The sequence below is a fragment of the Crotalus tigris genome, unplaced genomic scaffold (assembly GCF_016545835.1).
Source record: "Crotalus tigris isolate CLP2741 ecotype Arizona unplaced genomic scaffold, ASM1654583v1 scf7180000021368.232200, whole genome shotgun sequence".
In the NCBI taxonomy this organism is placed as follows: domain Eukaryota; kingdom Metazoa; phylum Chordata; class Lepidosauria; order Squamata; family Viperidae; genus Crotalus; species Crotalus tigris.
Window position 1 is genome coordinate 154,768 of NW_024098476.1, and position 20,532 is coordinate 175,299.

General features: G+C 40.8%; 1 protein-coding gene across 5 annotated transcripts in view; it reads right to left on the reverse strand.

The window, feature by feature from the left end:
• CUNH20orf85 (chromosome unknown C20orf85 homolog) overlaps positions 1-20,040 on the reverse strand; it is a 54,271-nt gene extending 34,231 nt beyond the window's left edge. For 4 of the 5 annotated variants that reach the window (XM_039318474.1, XM_039318472.1, XM_039318471.1 and 1 more), the window contains exons 1-3: positions 19,863-20,040; positions 13,486-13,567; positions 10,988-11,086 (exon numbers count right to left, since the gene is read on the reverse strand). In XM_039318474.1, coding sequence (XP_039174408.1) covers positions 10,988-11,086; positions 13,486-13,567; positions 19,863-19,909 — 228 coding nt within the window. In that variant the 5' untranslated portion in view covers positions 19,910-20,040. Of the gene's footprint in view, positions 1-10,987; positions 11,087-13,485; positions 13,568-19,426; positions 19,550-19,862 lie in introns of all 5 variants that reach the window. The other variant, XM_039318473.1, reaches the window with a different exon arrangement.
• Positions 20,041-20,532: the final 492 nt, after the last annotated feature.

Here is a 20,532-nt window from a genome sequence, read left to right on the forward strand (position 1 = left end):
CTCCCAATCAACAATGGTAGGACAAGTGCTGTATATAAACAGCCAGCCAACTACCCCTGTCCCAGGCATGATGATCTTTACCTCCTCACTTTCTGTAAAAAAGCTTCTAACATCTCACATCCCAATATTTCTCAAACTGTGGATTGGGATCTCTCAGGAGTTCAGGTCCACTTAGAGCAGTGGTTCTCAACCTTTTTAATGCCACGACCCCCCAACCGGTCGTAAGTCGAGGACTACTCAACCGGTCGTAAGTCGAAGACTACTCAACTGGTGCAGCACCGTTTGCAGACTGGGACTTTTGGCGGGCTCAGCAAGGCAGAGACAGCCTGGACAATTCCTATTGGCTTTTGAAAGCCAATAGAATTAGACTCTATTCAAGAGAGTCTATTCTATTGGCTTTCAAAAGCCAATAGAATAAAAGGGAGTAGCACAGCTAAGGAAAAGAGGGAAAAAATGGCGGACTGCGTTGTTTGGCGACCCCCGTGAAATGGTCGTTCAACCCCAAATGGGGTCCCGACCCACAGGTTGAGAACCACTGACTTAGAGGCTCTTTGCACATTGTTTTAATTCTAGACGTGTAAACCTCACTTCAAGTTTTGCTTCCCATTTTGCCTTTCAATGGTTCCACAGAGAACAATTGCGAAGTTTCAGAACTCCACTTATATACGAGTAGTTCTGTAGGACCACAGTTGGGACCAGAATTTCCATTGCTGAGCAAGGCAGTTGTTAAGTGAATCACACCCACTTTTATGATCTTTTTTTGCCACAGTTGTTAAGTAAATCATGGGGTTGTTAAGCGAATCCAGCTTCACCCATTGACTTTGTCAGACGAAGGTTGCACATGGCACATGGCAACTGCTGCCAACTTCAGAATACATGCCAGTTGCCAAGTGCCCAAATCCTGATCAGGTGACCATGGGGATGCTGTAATGATCATAAATGCGAGGACTGGTCACATTTTTCAGTGCCATTGTAACTCTGATCAACAAATGAATGGTTATAAGTTGAGAACCACCTTTGTACATTTTAAGGTTTCATTATTAAGACAAGGAATTATAATATTTTGGGCATATTGTGCAAAAGCTCTCTGTAGAAGCCCATAAAGCTGGAAAAAGTAGGGAAAGAGAAAAAGAAACTGACAAGTAGCTAAGGATCAACTTGACTACCATCACAATGGGTGCATCACTCGAAGACCTGAAGGCCCAGGCTAGAGACAGATCATCCAGGAGAAGGTTTCTCTATCTTTCCATTTAATATATTCATTGTGACCTCTAAGGATGGTTTTTGCACTCGTCATTAGTTTGTTTTTCTTCTTTCTATCTTTTGTTGTTGTTGTTAAGTCACCAAATCATGTATAATTCTTTGGGAGCAGGCTCCCCTGTCCTCCCCTGTCTCCCAGAGTCTGCCCAGACTCCTGCCCATTGCGTGGATACTATCTAATCATCCCATCATTTGCCGTCCCCTTCTCCTTTTGCCTAGAATCTTTCCCAACATCAGGTTTTTTTTCCAATGAGTCCTTTCTTCTCATTTGGTTGCCTAAATATTTGAGCTTCAACTGTCTGTCCTTCAAAAGAAAAGTCAAGGTTGATTTTCTTTAGGCTTGGCTGATTTGATCTTCTTGCAGTCCAGGTCTTCTCCAACACCATAATTGGAAAGCATCAATTCTTCAGAGCTCAGCCTTCCTTAAGGTCCAACTCTCACAGTCATCCATTGTTATTGGGAAAACCCATAGCTTTGACTCTACAGACCTTTGTCGACAAGGTGATGTCGCTGCTTTTCAATATGCTGTCTAGGTTTTCCATAGCTATCTTCCCAAGGACCTAGTATCTTTTGATTTCATGGCTGCAGCCACCATCTGCAGGGATCTAAAATCTGCCACTGCTTCCATTTCTTCCCTTCTATTTGCCAGGAAGTGGTGGGACTGGATGCCGTGATCTTATTTGTTTTTCAACTTACTTTGAGTTTTAAGCCAATTTTTGTGCTCTTGTCTTTCACCCTCATCTTTACTTCTCTTTAGTTCCTCTTCACTTTCTACCATTAGACTGGTATCATCTGCATATCTGAGGTTGTTATTTTGGTTTTTGTAAATAAATCAATATTTCTCATTCAAACAAATGTAAAATTCTTCCTTCAACACATCAGGACAATTAGTCACGGTGATATGGAAGCAAGGGCCCCATAGGAGAGTGGGGCTCTTTGTTGATAGACGGGAAACATTAAAGCTCTTCTACGAAACAAAAGTTTATTTCTTTGGGGGCAGGAGGAAATTAATGAGTTCTAAGAACAGAAACAAGAAAGATTATTAATTAAGATGACTTCAGCATGAAGAATAATTAATGCAGCCTAAAGGCTTTCCCCAACTGCCGGGTAAAAGAGCTATCCACCTCTTCTTGAATTGGCAGAAAACGATATGACCATGAAATTGGCTATCCTGATTGCTGATCCTTATCCTGCTTCTGGTGTGTCTGTTGTGACCTACTGCTAATGGAGCTGTCCTGATTTCGCGTGCAATGCAGGATAAGGAAAACAATTGTTTGATTTCCTCCAGCTTTGCTGCCCCTCTCTCTTCTGCACTTCACCGGCTTGCAAGAAAACGTCTGCCAATTGTACTGTTCCACCAGAGATGGGGTTCATCTGCCTGCAATATTCTGATCATTGGTTTAGGTGTCCTTATTCCAATATCACATGCTGTTATAACCCAAGCTAAATGAGTTAGAAAGAAAAACACAGAGATAAATATAACTAAGAGACCCATGTCATGAGCAGCAATATTATTTATGCCTTGTCTATCCTATCTTGACAACAAAGTCTCATTTCCTGATTCTTCCATTTTCTGCCTAGACGCATTGTAAGGGAGCATTCTGTCCATCTCAGTGCTATTTCTGTTGGATAACAGAGTTGGAAGGGACCTTGGAGATCTTCTAGTCCAACTCCCTGTTCATTATACCATTTTGAACAAATGGATGTCCAATCTCTTCTTAAAAAACTTCTGGAGGCAAGTTGTTCCACTGATTGATTGTTCTGTCAGGAAATAATAATAATAATAATAATAATAATAATAATAATAATAATAATAAGCACACTGAAGTCAAGAAAAAGATTAGAGGTGAATACATCAAGAGAGTGAAGAAGATCTTAAAATCCAAACTCAATGGAGGAAATACCATAAAGGCAATCAACACATGGGCAATCCCAGTCATTAGGTACACAGCTGGAATAGTGGACTGGACTCAAGCAGAACTAAAAGCAATGGATAGGCAGACCAGAAAAATAATGACAATGAATAATGCCCTTCATCCACGCAGTGACATTGATAGACTTTATCTACCAAGGCAAATAGGTGGGCGTGGAATGCTACAAGTACATCAGATGGTTGAAGAAGAAAAAATGGCTTGGAAGAATATCTGAAGAACAATGATGAAGATGCACTGAAATTAGTATATCAGGAAGGCTTACTGACTACTGGAGAGACCAAACTGGCCTACAAGAAAGACCAAATGAAGAACAGAATAGAGGCATGGGAAGACAAAGCACTACATGGCCAATACATTAAAAAAATAGCTGGGAAAGCAGATAATAACAAGACCTGGCAATGGCTAAGAGCAGGAAAAGTGAAGAAAGAGACTGAGGACTAATTCTGGCTGCACAAGACCAAGCCTTAAGGACAAATGCATATAAAGTCAAAATTGAGAAGACAGCAACAGACAGTAAGTGCCGCCTATGCAAAGAAGCTGAAGAAACAGTGGAACACTTGGTAAGCTGTTGCAAGAAGATTGCACAGACTGATTACAAGCAGCGGCATGACAAAGTAGCAACAATGGTGCATTGGAAGATCTGCAAAAAATATCATTTGCCTGTAAGCAAAAACTGGTGGAATCATAAAATAGAGAAAGTCATATAAAATGATAAAATTAAACTGCTCTGGGACTTCAGAATTCAAACAGACAATCACCTGCAACATAACACCCCAGACTTAACAATTGTCGATAAGAAAGACAAAAAAGTCTGGATAGTGGACGTGGCAGTGCCTGGAGATAGCAGAATAGAAGAGAAAGAACGGGAGAAGATAACAAAATACAAAGACCTACAAATAGAAATAGAAAGACTGTGGCAAAAGCAAGCAGGGGTAGTACCAATAGTCATAGGCTCCTTGGGTGCAATCCCAAAACAACTGAGCACCACTTGAACACCATTGGCATTGACAAATTCCCTATTAGTCAATTGCAAAAGGCGGCCTTACTAGGAACTGCTTCTATCCTGCGACGATATCTGTAATACCATCAAACATCCACATCTGCCTATCCCAGGTCCTGGGTAAGGACTCGATAGGTAGACAAAATGCCAAATCCAGTCTGAACATCTGGCTCGATAATAATAATAATAATAGTTGAAAGGGACCTTGGAGGTCATCTAGTCCAACCCCCTGCTCCAGGCAGGAAACCCTATACCATTTCGGACAAATGGCTGTCCAGTCTCTTGTTAAAGACTTCCAGTACTGGAGCATTCACAGCTTCTGGAGGCAGGTTGTTCCACTGGTTAATTGTTCTAACTGTCAGGAAGTTTCTCCTTAGTTCTGGGTTGCTTCTCTCCTTGATTAGTTTCCATCTGTTGCTTCTTGTCCTGCCTTCAGGTGCTTTGGAGAATAGCTTGACTCCCTCTTCTTTGTGGCAGTCCCTGAGATATTGGAACACTGCTATCATGTCACCCCTAGTCCTTCTTTTCATTAAACTAGGCATGCCCAATTCCTGCAACTGTTCTTCATATGTTTTAGCCTCCAGTCCCCTACATCCTCCTTGTCCATCAAATTGTTTCTTCAATGGGATCAGCTACTGTCATATTCCCTATCTCTGTTCTGCTACTGTTACATTAAAAAAAAATGTTAAAAAGGACCAAAGCTGGAATAACAGGCACTTTGGTGTAGTGGCTAAAGTTCTGGGCTAGAAACATGGAGACTACAAGCTGGAATCCTCTCCTAAACATGAAAGGTGTTAGGCCACCTAACAAGGTTGTTATGGGAAAAACAGGGAGTGGGTTTATCATGTAGGTATGCTGCCTTGAGTTGAATAAAAATAAAGGAGAGATTAAGAAAATTAAATAACTAACCAAAGACTGCTTCCTTTGGGCATATCAATGTTAATTACACTAGATATTGTTCTAGTAGCTTGGAAAGTTCTATGTCTACATATCTCTCCATCTCTATCTGAACATGTGCCATCAAATCATTAATCACATAGACCTTCTCTATCCTGGTCCTTCAGGTCTTTCAACAGTGTTCCTAACACTGTTGTACCCTTCATGGCTCTAATTCAGATCATCCACCTTGCTGCTTTTTATCCTCTTCTCTTTCCTTCCATTTTCCCCAATACTACGGAGTTCTCAAATGTTAGGCTTTTGCATAATATGTGCAAAATATGCTGACAAACAGGTAATATAAATTCTTGATTGTGGAGCTTATCTATTTCTCCTCCTACTTTTGCATGTTTTCCATTTGATTTATTTTGTCTGCTAACAGTGTGTGATATTTGATGATGTTTAATAGATAAACATCATGCTATATTTTTTGCTATGAGGGGTCCTTGATGTTCCCTAAGTTAGTTGCTTTCTTGCAGACATTTCATTACCCAACTAGGTAATATCATCAGTGTTCTCCTTTACTGGTATCTTTTGCTAGCTGAACTGAGTGGTGTATGTGCTTGTTTTAGTTGGGATATAGAGATTGGCTGGGTGTCCACTGAATGAAAACCAACCCATAGTTATTTTCCAACAATTTACCGTTGCACCTTTCTACTATTTCATTGCTACAGAAAATTCTGTTTCAACCTTGTGCTAACCTGACAAAGACCACTGAGTTAAAGCACTTATACAACCATTGTCCATGGGAGTCTAGCACTATTTATGCAATTTTGACAAACCGCTGAGACAAACTGCTGCCGGATCCAACTCTTTAGGAATATTACCATAGTGGCAGCAAAGGCTGATCAGGGATCAAAGGGGAGATTGCATAAACACAATTGGTCACCTTGCCGATAAGTACTACTTTACTGATTATGAGACAAAGCTCCAAAATAAAAGGCGAGAAAGCACAAAAGACTTTACATACTTCGTGGTGACTGTTGGATGCTCTCAGTTTGATGAGGGAAACACCACATTTCCTGGGATCCAGCTAGCAACAGCACTAGCAATAGCACTTAGACTTACCATGTTTCCCTGAAAATAAGATTGGGATTGTTGTTGTTTTTTGCCTCCAAAAGGTCTTATTTTTGGGGAATGTCTTACTCACCTCTGGCACCAACAGCCCCACCCAGCAGGTCCACTTCTTCTGGGACAGAAGGAGCGGCTTCATTCTGCAGCTGGATTCCGGCCTGCATTTTGAAGTCAGGCTTTTCTGGAAGGCCTATGGTTGAATCCATAGCTCTGTCCTCGGCTGCAGAGGTCTTACAGAACTGAGCTATGGATGAATTCATAGCTCGGTTCTCGGCTGTACCGGCTTTCTGGAAAGACCTGTGACTGAGAAATGCAGGCCTGGCTGCAGAAGACGGCACAGAAGAAGTGGGCTGGTGAGGAGAGGCCTGGCTGCAAGGTAAGTGGGTGCAGGGTGCATGGGGCAGATCCACACACCCCACCCCCACCCTAGCTTGATTTTTAAGTGTGCAAGCCCCAAACTAGGGATTATTTTTGGGGTAGGGCTTATATTAGGACCACCCCCCAAAATCACGTTAGGGCTTATTTTCAGGGTAGGCCTTATTTTCAGGGAAACACAGTATATTACAGTCCTCTCTAAGCAGTTTACAAAGACAGCATATTGCCTCCAACAATCTGGGTCCTCATTTTATTGACCTCAGAAGGATGGAAGGCTGAGTTAACCTCGAGCCGGTGAGAATTGAATTTCTGGCAGTCAGCAGAATTGGCCTGCAATACCGCATTCTAGCCACTGCGCCACTACAGCTCATAAGGATGACTTTAGCCTTTCTCATTCTAGGGGCAGAGGATGAGATGGTGCCAAGCGATTACAACAGAAATGTGATGTTGTCAGGCCATGTTGAGGTGCTAGTGAGCAAAGGCTCTTCCTCAACAGCATGGGGATTTTGTGCTTCATCAATCAAAGACATCTGGAGCACATCAGCTGGGGAAATATGCCAATCTCTCAATTTTAGTAAACACGAAAGAGGTTAATGGATAATCTAGAGAAGAGTGTGGGAGGAGATGGAGACATGGAATAAAGACTGAAGCGCCTTCTTCATCTCAGCCCCCTGCTGCTGTGCTTGCTGGGTTGAATTACTTCCATAATGCATGTGGAATGTCCTCTCTGCCATAACACTTTAACATCTGGGGACTTACCCTGCTCAGCAATGCACAGCAAAAGAAAGCAAGGTTTTGGTTTGTTCTGTTGCCAAGGCCCTTTTGGCTTTGTTCCTGAGCCAAAGCTGAGAAATGTCTGTGATATCAAGGTGGAGCATTTCCCTTTGAAAGGATTGCCTCGTCTTTCTTTTCCTCCTCGTGGCCAGGCATGCCACACACAGAGGGGAACAATGGAGGCAATTATGTCCACACGCCTCCATGCTGCTCCACATCAGAGGAAGCACAAAAGGGCTAAAGCCTTTTTTGCCTAGACCATCCAGGGGAAGGGATAGATGCAGCAATTCATGCTCATAAGAGAAAATAAATTACGACTGCAAGCCACAGCTGTTTAAACGGATCGTATTGTCCTCCATCTAATCCCCAAATCCATGTGGGTTTTTTTTTTTTGTTTATTTTTATTTTTTTGATGAGCAAGCTATTTCTTGTAAACGATACCCTGAAAAGCTAGGTCCAGACCCTTTTATTTACAGACTGCCAGTGCACATGTTGTGCCAAGAAGCAAACTGCAGATGCAATGAAGGGCAATGAATGAAAGCATGTTTCCTGTACTTTTGGGAAACATGAATGTGCCTGCAGCGTGTTTTCTGGTCTCTGGAATTCCCTAATTGTAAACATGGCGGTGCAATAAAAAAGGGTAAATCTCCACAGATAGAAAACCGTTTTGCTTGATCCTGGGGAGCTGCTTCTCAGAAAACCTAATGGGATGGCTTTAGTTTATAAAATGTATGTTCTCTTTTCATCAAGTGCCGTAATAAAAATTGTAATAAATCTAGACCGGTCTTTCCCCAAATGGTGCTCTCCCAAGCTTCAGCTCCCAGAATGTTGAGCTAATATGTTCAAAAACCTTTGCCATTCTGTCTAAAACCCATGCTAACTAGAAATTCTGGAATCCAACACATCTGGAAAGCGTTGGAAATGCTGGTCTATGTAATGCAATCTTAAAGTGAGGAAAGCATGAAAGCTTGAAACAAAATGATTTCGTTGTTCCTTTTCTATTACTTTGTCTAGTTTGTGCTCCCTTTAGTTCTTGCTTGTGGGTAGGTGGTATATTTCTTACAGATTTTCCAATGCACTACTGTTACACTGATGAACTGAACAGTTTGGAGACACCTGGTTTATACAGATCTGAAAAAAGCAACTGAAACAGACAAGGACTCCCAACTCTGATCTTTTTCTAACACTGAGGTCAGTAAGCTATGATACACAAAACTTTATGTCTGAGAGTACAATAACTCATTTGCATCATCTAAAGTTATGCAGCCAAAGATGGAGAAGCTCTATATAGTCAGTAAAAACAAGACCAGGAGCTGACTGTGGCTCAGATCATGAGCTTCTCGTTGCAAAATTTAGGCTTAAATTAAAAAAAGTAGGGAAAAGCACTAGGCCACTCAGGTATGAACTAAATCATATTCCTAATGAATATACAGTAGAGGTGACAAATAGATTTAAGGAATTAGATCTGATAGACAGAGTGCCTGAAGAACTATGGATGGAAGTTCGCAACATTGTACAAGAGGTAGCAACTAAAACCATCCCAAAGAAAAAGAAATGCAAGAAAGCAAAATGGCTGTCTGAGGAAGCTTTGCAAATAGCTGAGGAAAGAAGGGAAGCGAAAGGCAAAGGAGAAAGAGAAAGATACACCCAATTGAATGCAGAATTCCAGAGAGTAGCTAGAAGAGATCAGAATGCCTTCTTAAATGAACAGTGCAAAGAAATAGAAGAAAACAACAAATAGGGAGGACCAGAGATCTCTTCAAGAAAATTGGAGATATGAAGGGAACGTTTCATGCAAAGATGGGCATGATAAAGGACCAAAATGGCAGAGACCTAACAGAGGCAGAAGAGATTAAGAAGAGATGGCAAAACTACACAGAAGAACTATACAAGAATGAGCTTAACATCCCAGATAACACAATGAGATGGTCACTGACCTCGAACCAGATATCCTAGAATGTGAAGTGAAATGGGCCTTAGAAAATCTGAGCAACAACAAAGCTAGTGGAGGTGACAGTATTCCAGCTGAGCTATTCAAAATCCTAAAAGACGATGCAGTAAAAGTGCTACACTCAATTTGCCAGCAAATTTGGAAAACTCAACAGTGGCCACAGGATTGGAAAAGGTCAGTTTACATTCCAATTCCAAAGAAAGGCAATGCCAAAGAATGTTCAAACTATCGCACCATTGCACTCATTTCACATGCTAGTAAAGTTATGCTTAAAATCCTACAAGCTAGACTCCAGCAGTATGTGGATCGAGAACTACCAGAAGTACAGGCAGGATTTCGAAGAGGCAGAGGAACTAGAGATCAAATTGCCAACATACGCTGGATCATGGAGAAAGCTAGGGAGTTCCAGAAAAACATCTACTTCTGCTTCATTGACTATGCTAAAGCCTTTGATTGTGTGGATCACAACAAATTGTGGCAAGTCCTTAAAGAGATGGGAGTACCAGACCATCTCATTTGTCTCTTGAGAAACCTATATGCAGGTCAAGAAGCAACAGTGAGAACTGGACACGGAACCACTGATTGGTTCAAAATTGGAAAAGGAGTCCGGCAAGGCTGCCTATTTAACTTATATGCAGAGCACATCATGAGAAAGGCAGGGCTAGATGAAACAAAAGTTGGAATTAAGATTGCCGGGAGAAATATCAACAACCTAAGATATGCAGATGATACTACGCTAATGGCAGAAAGTGAAGAGGAACTAAAGAGCCTCTTGATGCGGGTGAAGAAGGAGAGTGCAAAGGTTGGCTTGAAACTCAACATTAAGAAAACCAAAATCGTGGCATCCGGCCCTCTCAATTCCTGGCAAATAGATGGGGAAGAAATGGAGGTAGTGACTGATTTTATTTTTCTGGGCTCCAAGATCACCTCAGATGGAGTCTGCAGCCAAGAAATTAAAAGACGCTTGCTGCTGGGGAGGAAAACTATGGCAAATCTAGACAGCATACTAAAAAGCAGAGACATCACCCTGCCAACAAAAGTGCATATAGTCCAGGCCATGGTTTTCCCAGTTGCAATGTATGGCTGTGAAAGTTGGACCATAAGAAAGGCTGAGCGCAAAAGAATTGAGGCCTTTGAACTATGGTGCTGTAGAAGACTCCTGCGAGTCCCTTGGACTGCAAGGCGTTCAAACCGGTCAGTCCTAGAAGAGATCAACCCCGACTGCTCTTTAGAAGGCCAGATCCTGAAGTTGAAACTCAAATACTTTGGCCACCTAATGAGAAGGAAGGACTCACTGGAGAAGGGCCTAATGCTGGGAAAGATTGAGGGCAATAGAAGAAGGGGACGACAGAGAATGAGATGGCTGGATGGAGTCACTGAAGCAGTAGGTGTGAACTTAAATGGACTCCAGAAGATGGTAGAGGACAGGAAGACCTGGAGGAACATTGTCCATGGGTTCGCGATGGGTTGGACACGACTTCGCAATTAACAACAACAACAACAACAAAGTTATGCAATGAAATCTCCAATAATCAGAGCATCCAAAGGCAGTTCCCTATCTTGAGTGCTTTAAACTTGTTCTTAGCATCTGAACCTTTGCTTCAAACTTTCGATGGCTTCTGAAAAAGTACGTCCTGTTTTTCAGAAGTGCTGTCACTTGAAACTGCTACACAAATATCTAACCTTAATATATTTTTCCACTGGTGTCACAGGTCGGATCTGTAAGTGTTCTGGAAGCGGGATCTTCGGCTTAGCAAGTTGTTTCTTTTCATCTTTTACCAACTTAAAAAAAAATAAAATAGAAAAATGTAATGAAATAAATTGACACTTCAGGCTGAGTCATGCATTGTGGTAACATAATAGTTCATATCCATCTAGATATTTATATCTATTTGAGCAGTACCTGAAGACCTTCTGCTTGGCTTCTGACACTATTCAAAGCTATTTATTACGTACCTTTGGATGCTGTTAAAATTCATTTTTCATGTGGAAAATCACTTCTCATTTTAAAGCTGGCAACAAAATCTGGATGACAGATTTAAATAATGTAATATAGCTTAAGGTAATGTAACTTACACTGCACTGTACATCTTTATAGGTAGTTCTTGACTTACAAATGGTCCCATAGTGACCATTAAAAGTTCTGACAGAGATACTTGAGGGCACTTATGACCTGGATTTGAAGTTCCAACAGTCACTTCTTCCCATGGTCACATGACCGCATTTCATGTGCTTGGCACCCGCGCCACATTTACAGCAATTTGCAACAGTCTGTGATCATGTGACCCTGTTTTGTAGTGGTTTTGCCCAAGCTCTGCGTTTACTTCTGGTTTTTGGCCAAACTCCACCCACAGTGAAGCATTGATTCACATAATGACCACAGCATGTGTTCGCTTAATGAATACAGCAAAAAAGCCATCTGACTGACCTGCTTTATGACCATCATGAGTTACAACCATGATGGGCAGGCTACCGTACGGTCATAACTTGAGGAGTACTTTTACTCATATTTCAGTGGGATTTTCTCCCAGGGAAATGAGAATAAGATTACAGCTAGCAGATGGAGAAATATGATTGGTTTCATGTTATGGCAACCCAGCCAGTGATATCCGCAGGGGGCCTAACAGCATCAAAATGGCAGAAGTAGCTGGACTAATCAAGGCCCGCTTCTTTTTAATTTGTGCATTGCATGTTAAAAGCCGTACTGCTTGATTTCATATTTTGACACTGTTGATGCTTTCCCTAGGAATGTCCCTGAACCCAGCAATAGCAATTGGTAGGTTATGGTTTATGATACTGTGCATTGTGAATTTTGGATTATTCCATAAAGTATGGTTAAGCTAGTACAAAATGTAAGCCTCATTGGTAAATATTTGACATACTTAGATATTATTATATACTTAAGTATTTAGATACTTAACACCTCCAAAATAAGTCTTGTAATGGGCTTAGATTTAAAGCCACAGCCTCTACCCCAAATACTATACCTCCTCTTACTACACAGAAAAACTAAAAGTAAAGGTTTCCCCTGTCCAGTTGTGTCCAACTCTAGTGGGCAGGGCTCATCTCCGTTTCCTAGCCAAGGGAGCCAGCCTTGTATGAAGATGCTTCCATGGTCATGTGGCTAGCATGACTCTACGTCGAGGCTCACAGAACACTGTTAGCATGGCCAAATACTTTATACAGAATTTAGACACAATTCTTAGACAAGGCAAAAAACTTAGGCCTGGGGAATTCTGGAAGCTGAAATCCACCATAACTGGAATTGATTGAGAAGGACGATGTACTTAGCCGAGTAATATTTTCCCTAGCTTTAGGGACATATGTTCCAAGTAGTACATGACATTGTGGGAGAACAGCATGTTAGTCAAAGATAGCCCAATCTCAGAAGGATTCTGCATTTTCCGGCTGTCAAGCTCCAAGCCCAAGAAAGACATGTTGCCTTTCTTCTAAGCAGACTTCTTTACTGTTCCTTACCTGTAGACTGAAATCTTGGCAAATTAAAGCAAACTATTTGCACTATAAAACATATACTCTGAGAACTATTAGGGAGGAGCCATCTTCACCCCTTTTTTCTCACACAAACTATGTAAATTGTCTCTTCCTCCTCTGGAATATTCCCTCCTTCCTGGGAATCTGGATAACATTCCATCCCACTAACAGATGTTGCTAAAATTTATTATTAATTTATTAACAACATTTATCAGTCTGGAATGCTGCTGTCAGGCTTCTTTTGATGTTCAGTAATATACAGATATAGCTAGGATTGGCGTACAAAGTGACTAGTCTTATCACTCAAGTCATGCAGTTAAATCCCACACCTCCCTTTTATTTCCTTGCAGAACAAATTATTTCAGTTGCTAATTAATTGCCCCAACCACCTTGAGGCCGTTTGCTAAGGCTGTGAGAATATTCCTTTAAAAAAATGCAATAACATCTTCTCACATTCTTCTAGTGCACGGGTGTCAAACTCACGATGTCATGTGACGTGTCGTGATGTATTGTGACTTTTTTCCCATTGCTGGCAATGGGGTGGGCATGGTTTTGGAGTGACGCATCCGGCCCGTGGGCCGGCAGTTTGACACCCTTGTACTAGTGTAAGCATCCCAATTGCTGTTCAACACAGGTTATGAAATATGTCCATTCTTCATATATGAATATTGCACAGAAGGAAATGTTACCTCTTCAAGTGGGGTCAACAGAAATCCCCAGCGCTTGGGCCATTTTCGGGCAGCTTCACGCTCTGTTTCAATGTGAGTCTTCCTAAACCAAGAAAAAAAAAGTGTTTGTAAAACTTGACAAAGTCACCTAACAAAGCCCTTTACACTGCATCCCTCCGACCTGGACATGTAGAGCCTCAAAATTTATTGGTTTCTAACTTCGAGACTATACTTGCATGCTGTACTGTAGATATCTAGATAGAAGGATCATTTTTGGAAATAATTCTATACATTTGATAAACAATGTGCAAATTGCTGCAGGCACATAGATTTCAAGTTTGTTCTATCCTTTAGCAAACTGTGAATCAATGTAAGGTGAAAACTCCCCCCCCCCAGTCCTTGAGAAGAATTCAGTAGATTAAGTCAATTTGCTCATTATTCTCAAAATACATCATTGTGATGGGCGAAGAGAGAAGCATATATAGAAAGAAGTCTTGCCAGTTTTATTAAAATACTTTTTCTTTGCCCATGTGTGCCTCGTTGCAGCAATTCACAGGTTATTAAATTTAAAGCAGTTGCATGAAACATTTTGAAGTAAGCGATTAGCAGATTGTAACCTTTTCATCTGAAGTGGGTTAACTTCTTGACCTAGAATCCAATTTGGAGTCACGCTTTTGCCTTAAATTTATATCACTTTGCTTGAGTGATGCTGCAAAAGCAGCTTCGACTGCAGTTTGAATAGTATTTTAGAAAACACGACATCAGAAGCAAGTGTTATTTTGCTCCTCTTTCTCTTGATTCACTTAGAGCAGGGGTGTCAAACTCGCAACGTCATGTGACATGTTGCGACGTATCGTGACTTTTTTTGTCAATGCCAGCAATGGGGTGGGCGCGGTTTCGTTATGATGCATCCGGCCCGCAGGCCGGCAGTTTGACACCCCTGACTTAGAGCAGTGCTTTTCAAACTTGGCAACTTTAAGAAGTATGGACTTCAATTCCCAGAATTCCCCAGCCAGCAGAGTATTTTCTTCTCTCTTTCAAATATGAGAGAGCATGAAGGAAGCTGATAAAATAAATCAATAATAATTATTACTGAATGGTTACTATTCATTACCTAATTTATTGAAGAAATTCTTTCATGTATTTCAGAGTAATTTCTTTCCCACCTGCTCCTGATAAAGGATTAGGGTCCAGATGTAAGAAAAACATTGTTTTTTAAAATGCTTAGAGTTGCACTCAAGATAGTTCCAACTTAGCAGCCAGATAATGGATTCAGTGAATGGATTTGTGGGATGCACGAGAAAAAGAATTGCAGTTTTCCTAGCCTATATTTTTTTTCACAGACAGGATGGAAAGTGTTTGCTCATCTTCTGATAGGAACATGCTCCTGAAGTAACAAAGATTGCTTTTAAAAATTAAGCAAAGCCACAAAAATACTGCGGGAGATGACCAAGCTGAGCCCGAGGGGGTGGGGTTGGGTGTCAAATGTGTTCTCAGTCTTGAATCCCTTTGCGCTCACAAATCCAAGTCCAGCCCACCTTGATTTCCGCTGACTCTTATCTACCGCCAATTTGGGTTGACCGTTAGTAGTTCAGATTCTTGTAGAGAGCTTTAGTATACAATAAACTTGTATATTTTCCTGCACTTGACAACTACATGATTACATGTATTTTGTATTGTGTACAGGAAGTTCTCAATTTATAACCACAATTCGAACCAGAATTTCTGTTTCTAAGTAAGGCAGTTGTTCAATGAGTCGCACCCAATTTTACCACTTTTTTTGCCCTGGTTGTTAAGTGAATCACTGCAGTTGCTTGTCTGGGAAGGTCTCAGATGGCTAATCACATGACCCTGGGAATGTTGCATCCATTGTAAATACATGCTGTTTTTTTCATCATGTGACTGTGGGATGCTGTTGACCTAAACTTGATTTGCAGTGGTGGCCATGCACAGGGGGAATGCTCCAGACTATATTTTACCAGCGTGTTAAAACAACAACAACCCCAAACAGTTGTTTAAATGGCACAGCTGGGCACATTATGTTGGTGATGATACATTTACAATATTCCAGGTATTCATCACACAATTCCTTTTTGGAGTAAGCAAGTAGTGGAAAAAAGAAGTTAATGTCAGGAGATAAGAAAAGAAAAGGAAATCTAGTTAAATTTATGGGCTAGGGACGAGATGAAGGACATGTCATGAGTACAAGCAGAAGAAAAAAGAATTACAGGACCATGTTTGTGCTAAATTAGGGAGATATGAAGATGATCTCTGAAATACTTCCAAAATTCCTTTACTTTAGTTTCATCCCAAATAATTGAATCACTTTTAGTCTCAATTACCTTCATTCTTTTGGAGGTTCCTTTACACTCTGAAAACTTGCAAAACTATGTTATATTTCCATCAGACTCACGTTGCATTTTCTTTGCCACTTTTAAACTTTGCTTCTTGTCTTTGACTCTGTTCTATGCAAATCTATCTTCTGAACCAGTTTTAAGGTTTAAAAATAGAGTGCTACATTGGTTTTCTTTCTTCCTCCATGGCTGCTCCCAGTTGGTATGAGAGATCTAGCCTAAGGCTCCTGCATTGTGGAGGATCTCCAGGGCTCAAGTGTCTTTCTGCTTTTAACACCTTCTGGCTCTCTACAAACTTCCAGGTGCATTTTAAGGGTTTTGGTTATCCTTCTTAAAGCCTTTCGTGGCACAAGGCTGGGTTACCTGGGACTGGCTGCCTCCAAGTGTCTGCTTGTCCCATTAAATTCAGCACAGCAGTCATGCTTCAGATGACTTTCATGAAACAATGTCATTCAGTGAGACTCAGGGGTGTATCCTCTTTGTCACTGTGCCTCCCCTATGGGATATCATTCCCCCAAGATTCAGACAGTCCCAACTCTTCGGCCTCTCTGGAAAACCCAGGGAACATTCCCCCAAGCATTGGACCACAATGTTAGATGACTTTCTATAGTGCATAAAACCCTTGAATGAGATATATCTCAGGTGCTATTATTATTTTGTTCATTCTGTCTGGCTTTTGTTTATATCTTTACTTTTAATTCCTTGTTTTATATTTTTATTGTAAATTGCACACAGCTCTTCTTGCAATTTGGATAAATTATATAAATTTAACAAATAAACACCCTTCTTCTCTATGTACTCATAGTATATAGATTGTGTACATACCATGTACAATAGTTGTAGTGACCCTAATGTTTTTGCAACATTCTCTTATGCATATTTTCCCTCTCTTTCAGCCTCTTCCATTATATCATTTCCACTATTCTTTTTTCATACTTCCTACCAGGCTCTTTCCATATAGTTTTCTGGTAGTATCCATATCAACATTCTTTATATCCACTTTCCATTTGTTTAATTGGAAGAGACATCTATTCCAGTCAATCCATATATTTATATTCTAATAGTTTTTCAAACATATTTTCTCTTCCCACAACCTTTCTACTTTTTTCCTCATTTCTTTCCCTTCCTTCTTTTTCTTCTATGTCCATTTCCTCCCAACATATACTCTACCAGAGTAGAGTCGGTCCTACGGTACATTCATAACCTTTCACCATCCTTATATCCTTTATTAATTCTCTCAGCCAGTCATCACAAAGTTCAAATTAATCATGCTTTCAGATTTAGACTTCTTCCTTTGCCAAGTGCACACAAGAACAGAATTTACTTAAACTATGTAATTAAAAGAGACCTTTTTCTAAGAATGGAGTTCTGTGTGAAACCTTAGTACTACTTTTTTAAAGTAGATACTCACCCATGACTTTTTAAAAAAACTTCCTCATCTTGTTTCCACTCATCAACCAAATTATTTTTTTCTTCTGGATCCCATTACTATAGAATGTGGCATATTTTTCCATAAACCGTTCCTTGTTATTTTCATTACCATTATTCAATCTATAAACTTCTACTTCTATCTATACTCCTAACAATATAGATGATGTTAATTCATACTTCCTGACATCATTTAGTTGATTCACTCTTAATTAATCTTATAGCTTCAATACATTTCCTATTATTGTTTGTTTGGATCCCACAAGATCAAACCACATTCACATTTTTCCTTCCTCTTTCTCTTAGAAATATGTTTTTCTGAAACTATTTCCTTTGTCTCATTTCCTTTAATTCATACTATTCACCACATACTTTTTCTACATTTCTAGTTACAATCTTCCATATACCATGGTTGTCATCAGAGAGACCCATGGATACTGATCTCTATTGCCCCTCATGATTTGGGACAATTAAGACTTTTACATAATGCCTTTTACCTGTTGGCTACATTATCTGTCCCAAACACACCCATGTCTCATGTAGCATACAGTAGGATACAAAAATCCTGAAAAAATGGTAGTGATTATCAGTTCTCACCAAGCAACATATCAAAAACGGTATCTTCAATTATCAATAAAAATATTAAATAGACCAAAAAACATTTGTGAATTGTGCTCTTTAAAATTACTAATTTATAGTTATCATTAAACTATTCTATAGCAGTGTTTCTCAATGTTGGCAAGTTTAAGATCTGTTGACTTCAGCTCTCAGAATTCCCCAGCCAGCATGGTTCTATGAGCAATTGTTGGAGTTGAAGGTCACAACTTAAAGCTGTCAAGGTTGAGAAATGCTGCTCTATAGCACAGGTGTCAAACTCACCACGTCACATGATGTATCGTGACGTATCGCGACTTTTTTCGCATTGCCAGAGCTGGGGTGGGTGCGGCCTCCTCATGATGCAACTGGCCTACGGGGTCGGCAGTTTGATACCCCTGCTCTACAGAGGATCAAATAAGTGGAGGATACCAGATTCAAAAAAAGTAGCTGTAGTTAGAGGCAATGGAGAGAAATATCATGTTTTCTCAGGTACAAGCTACATTGTTCATCCAATTTTTATGCCATCCTTTGCATAGAAGTGCATTCTTGAGCAAACATATTTATATACTAGTAGAAAACAATTGGTGAATCATTTAGAAAGTGAAAAAAGAAGAACTTCTAATATCCCAGGCTTTTAAATTTATTTCTCTTCAGTACAATTGCTCAAAAGAAAAGAAAGTTCAAATTGGGTGGCCTTCTTGCTAAGAACAGAACAGAACAACACAGTTGGAAGGGACCTTGGAAATCTTCTAGTTACTAATACAACCCCCTGTTCAAGCAATAAGCCCTATGGCCTATACCACTTCAGACAAATGGTTGTCTAATCTCTTCTAAAAAAACTCCAGTGTTGGAGCATTCACAACTTCTGGAGGCAGGTTGTTCCACTGATTAATTATTCTGTTAGGAACTTTCTCCTTAGTTCTAGGTTGCTTCTCTCCTTGATGAATTTCCTAAAATTTTAGATTGTTGCCTTTTGAGATTTAAAAGAAAGAAAGAAACTATGACAAGAGCTCTTAAAACATTGAGGCTAGAATCTTGAAGGTAGAGTAAACTTTTGAATTTTGCTGTCCCTGTGAAATACTGACAGTTTTAAAAGCAGCTTTTTGCCTCTTGTGATAACTATACTTTTGTGCCATAAAACTGACACTGCTAGAGCAATATTACAAAACTTTGTCATATTCAAGCACTTTGCCCTTTTCCTTGAAAAGCCACCCAGATTTTTGTGAGAAAGGACATGAGTGTATGCATTGATGTCTGTACATATATTCTGTGGCTTTGGGAAATTCTGTGAATCCTAGATGGTCAGATTTGGTATGGAGCATAACTAAACTTGAACTTCCCTAATCTGCAGCCAGCACCTCTGAAAGGTGCCATTTTGGAGAAGATTAGTATTTATATTGGTGGCATCAACTTTCTGGGAAGTCTAAGAAGACATTGGAATACTTATTTCTCAGTCTGCATTAAAACCTTATTCTCTTTCACCATCCTCTTTCAGACACGTGGTGTCTTCTCACATCTCAGCCCAATACAAATTAACCACAAGGGAATTAGAATAAACATGGAGAGGGATACACTGGAATTACCTGGGTGCCTGAGTAAACATCTAGAACTTGGAGACTTCCACTGTGGTGGGAGAAGGCTTCCAAGCTGTTCCTCAAGAGGTTGTCCTCAAATATGTTGGACTTCAATTCTCATAATCAACACACCTGGAAATCATTTGCTACCTCAGAATACTTTGCCCCACCGTTGACACCCTCTGGGCTTCAATTCCCCAAAATTTTAGCAATGAGTGTGCAGTCTTGGGAATTCTGGGAGTTGAAGTCCACACATGAAGATTAAAACTAGGGAAAGGTCGTTAATAGCCTCTGTTTTGGAGCAATTCCGAAGCGGGGTGGGGCCCGGAAAGGATTTAGGGTAAGTTAAGCTAAATGGGGCAGACTTCCTATAGCCACCCACATAGCAGAACATCGGGGGATTTTTTTTTTTGGGAGGTTGGAGGTTGTCCAGCGGCGGTTTTACCAGATCTGAGCTTCAGCCACGAAGTTGAGCTTGTTTTTCTGAGACATCGCAGATGCTTTCTCGAACTAGCCGACGTCTCCGGCCAGGAGGAAAACAAATGCCCTGTTGGGGTCCGGTCCAGCCACAAGCCGGCGAGGCACAAGGCAGCGACTAGACGCGGTGCCCGGCTTGCTGCTGCGGCGGCTTCCGTTGCCAGGCGACGGCCGGGCAACGCAGAGGGAGGGAAGGGGGAGGCCGGTGCTTCTGCCAAGGATGGCTGGAGGGATGAAGTCGCTCAGGGAGGGCAGGGTCCTGTCTTCACGCATGGGATAAGGGTGCGAACATGGTGTGTGTGTGTGTGTGTGTGTGTGTGAGAGAGAGAGAGAGAGAGAGAGACAGACAGACAGACAGACAGACAGACAAAGATTTTGTCCAGGGCTGCTTGTCTCCCATCTTGTCGTCCTGAATGGATCCAGAGACCCTCTGGCAATTGTGATTCATTTAACAAGCTATGATCAATCCGGTCAATTCCCCAAGAAGCATGCCGGCTAGGGAATTCTCGTGTTGAAGTCTACAGTATACATCTCAAAGTTGCCAAGTTAGAAAAACACCGACCTAGAGCAAGATTGGATTTGGTTGTTGATTTATTTATTTATTTATTTTTGAGCTGGACTTCTAGTGGCTTCACAGA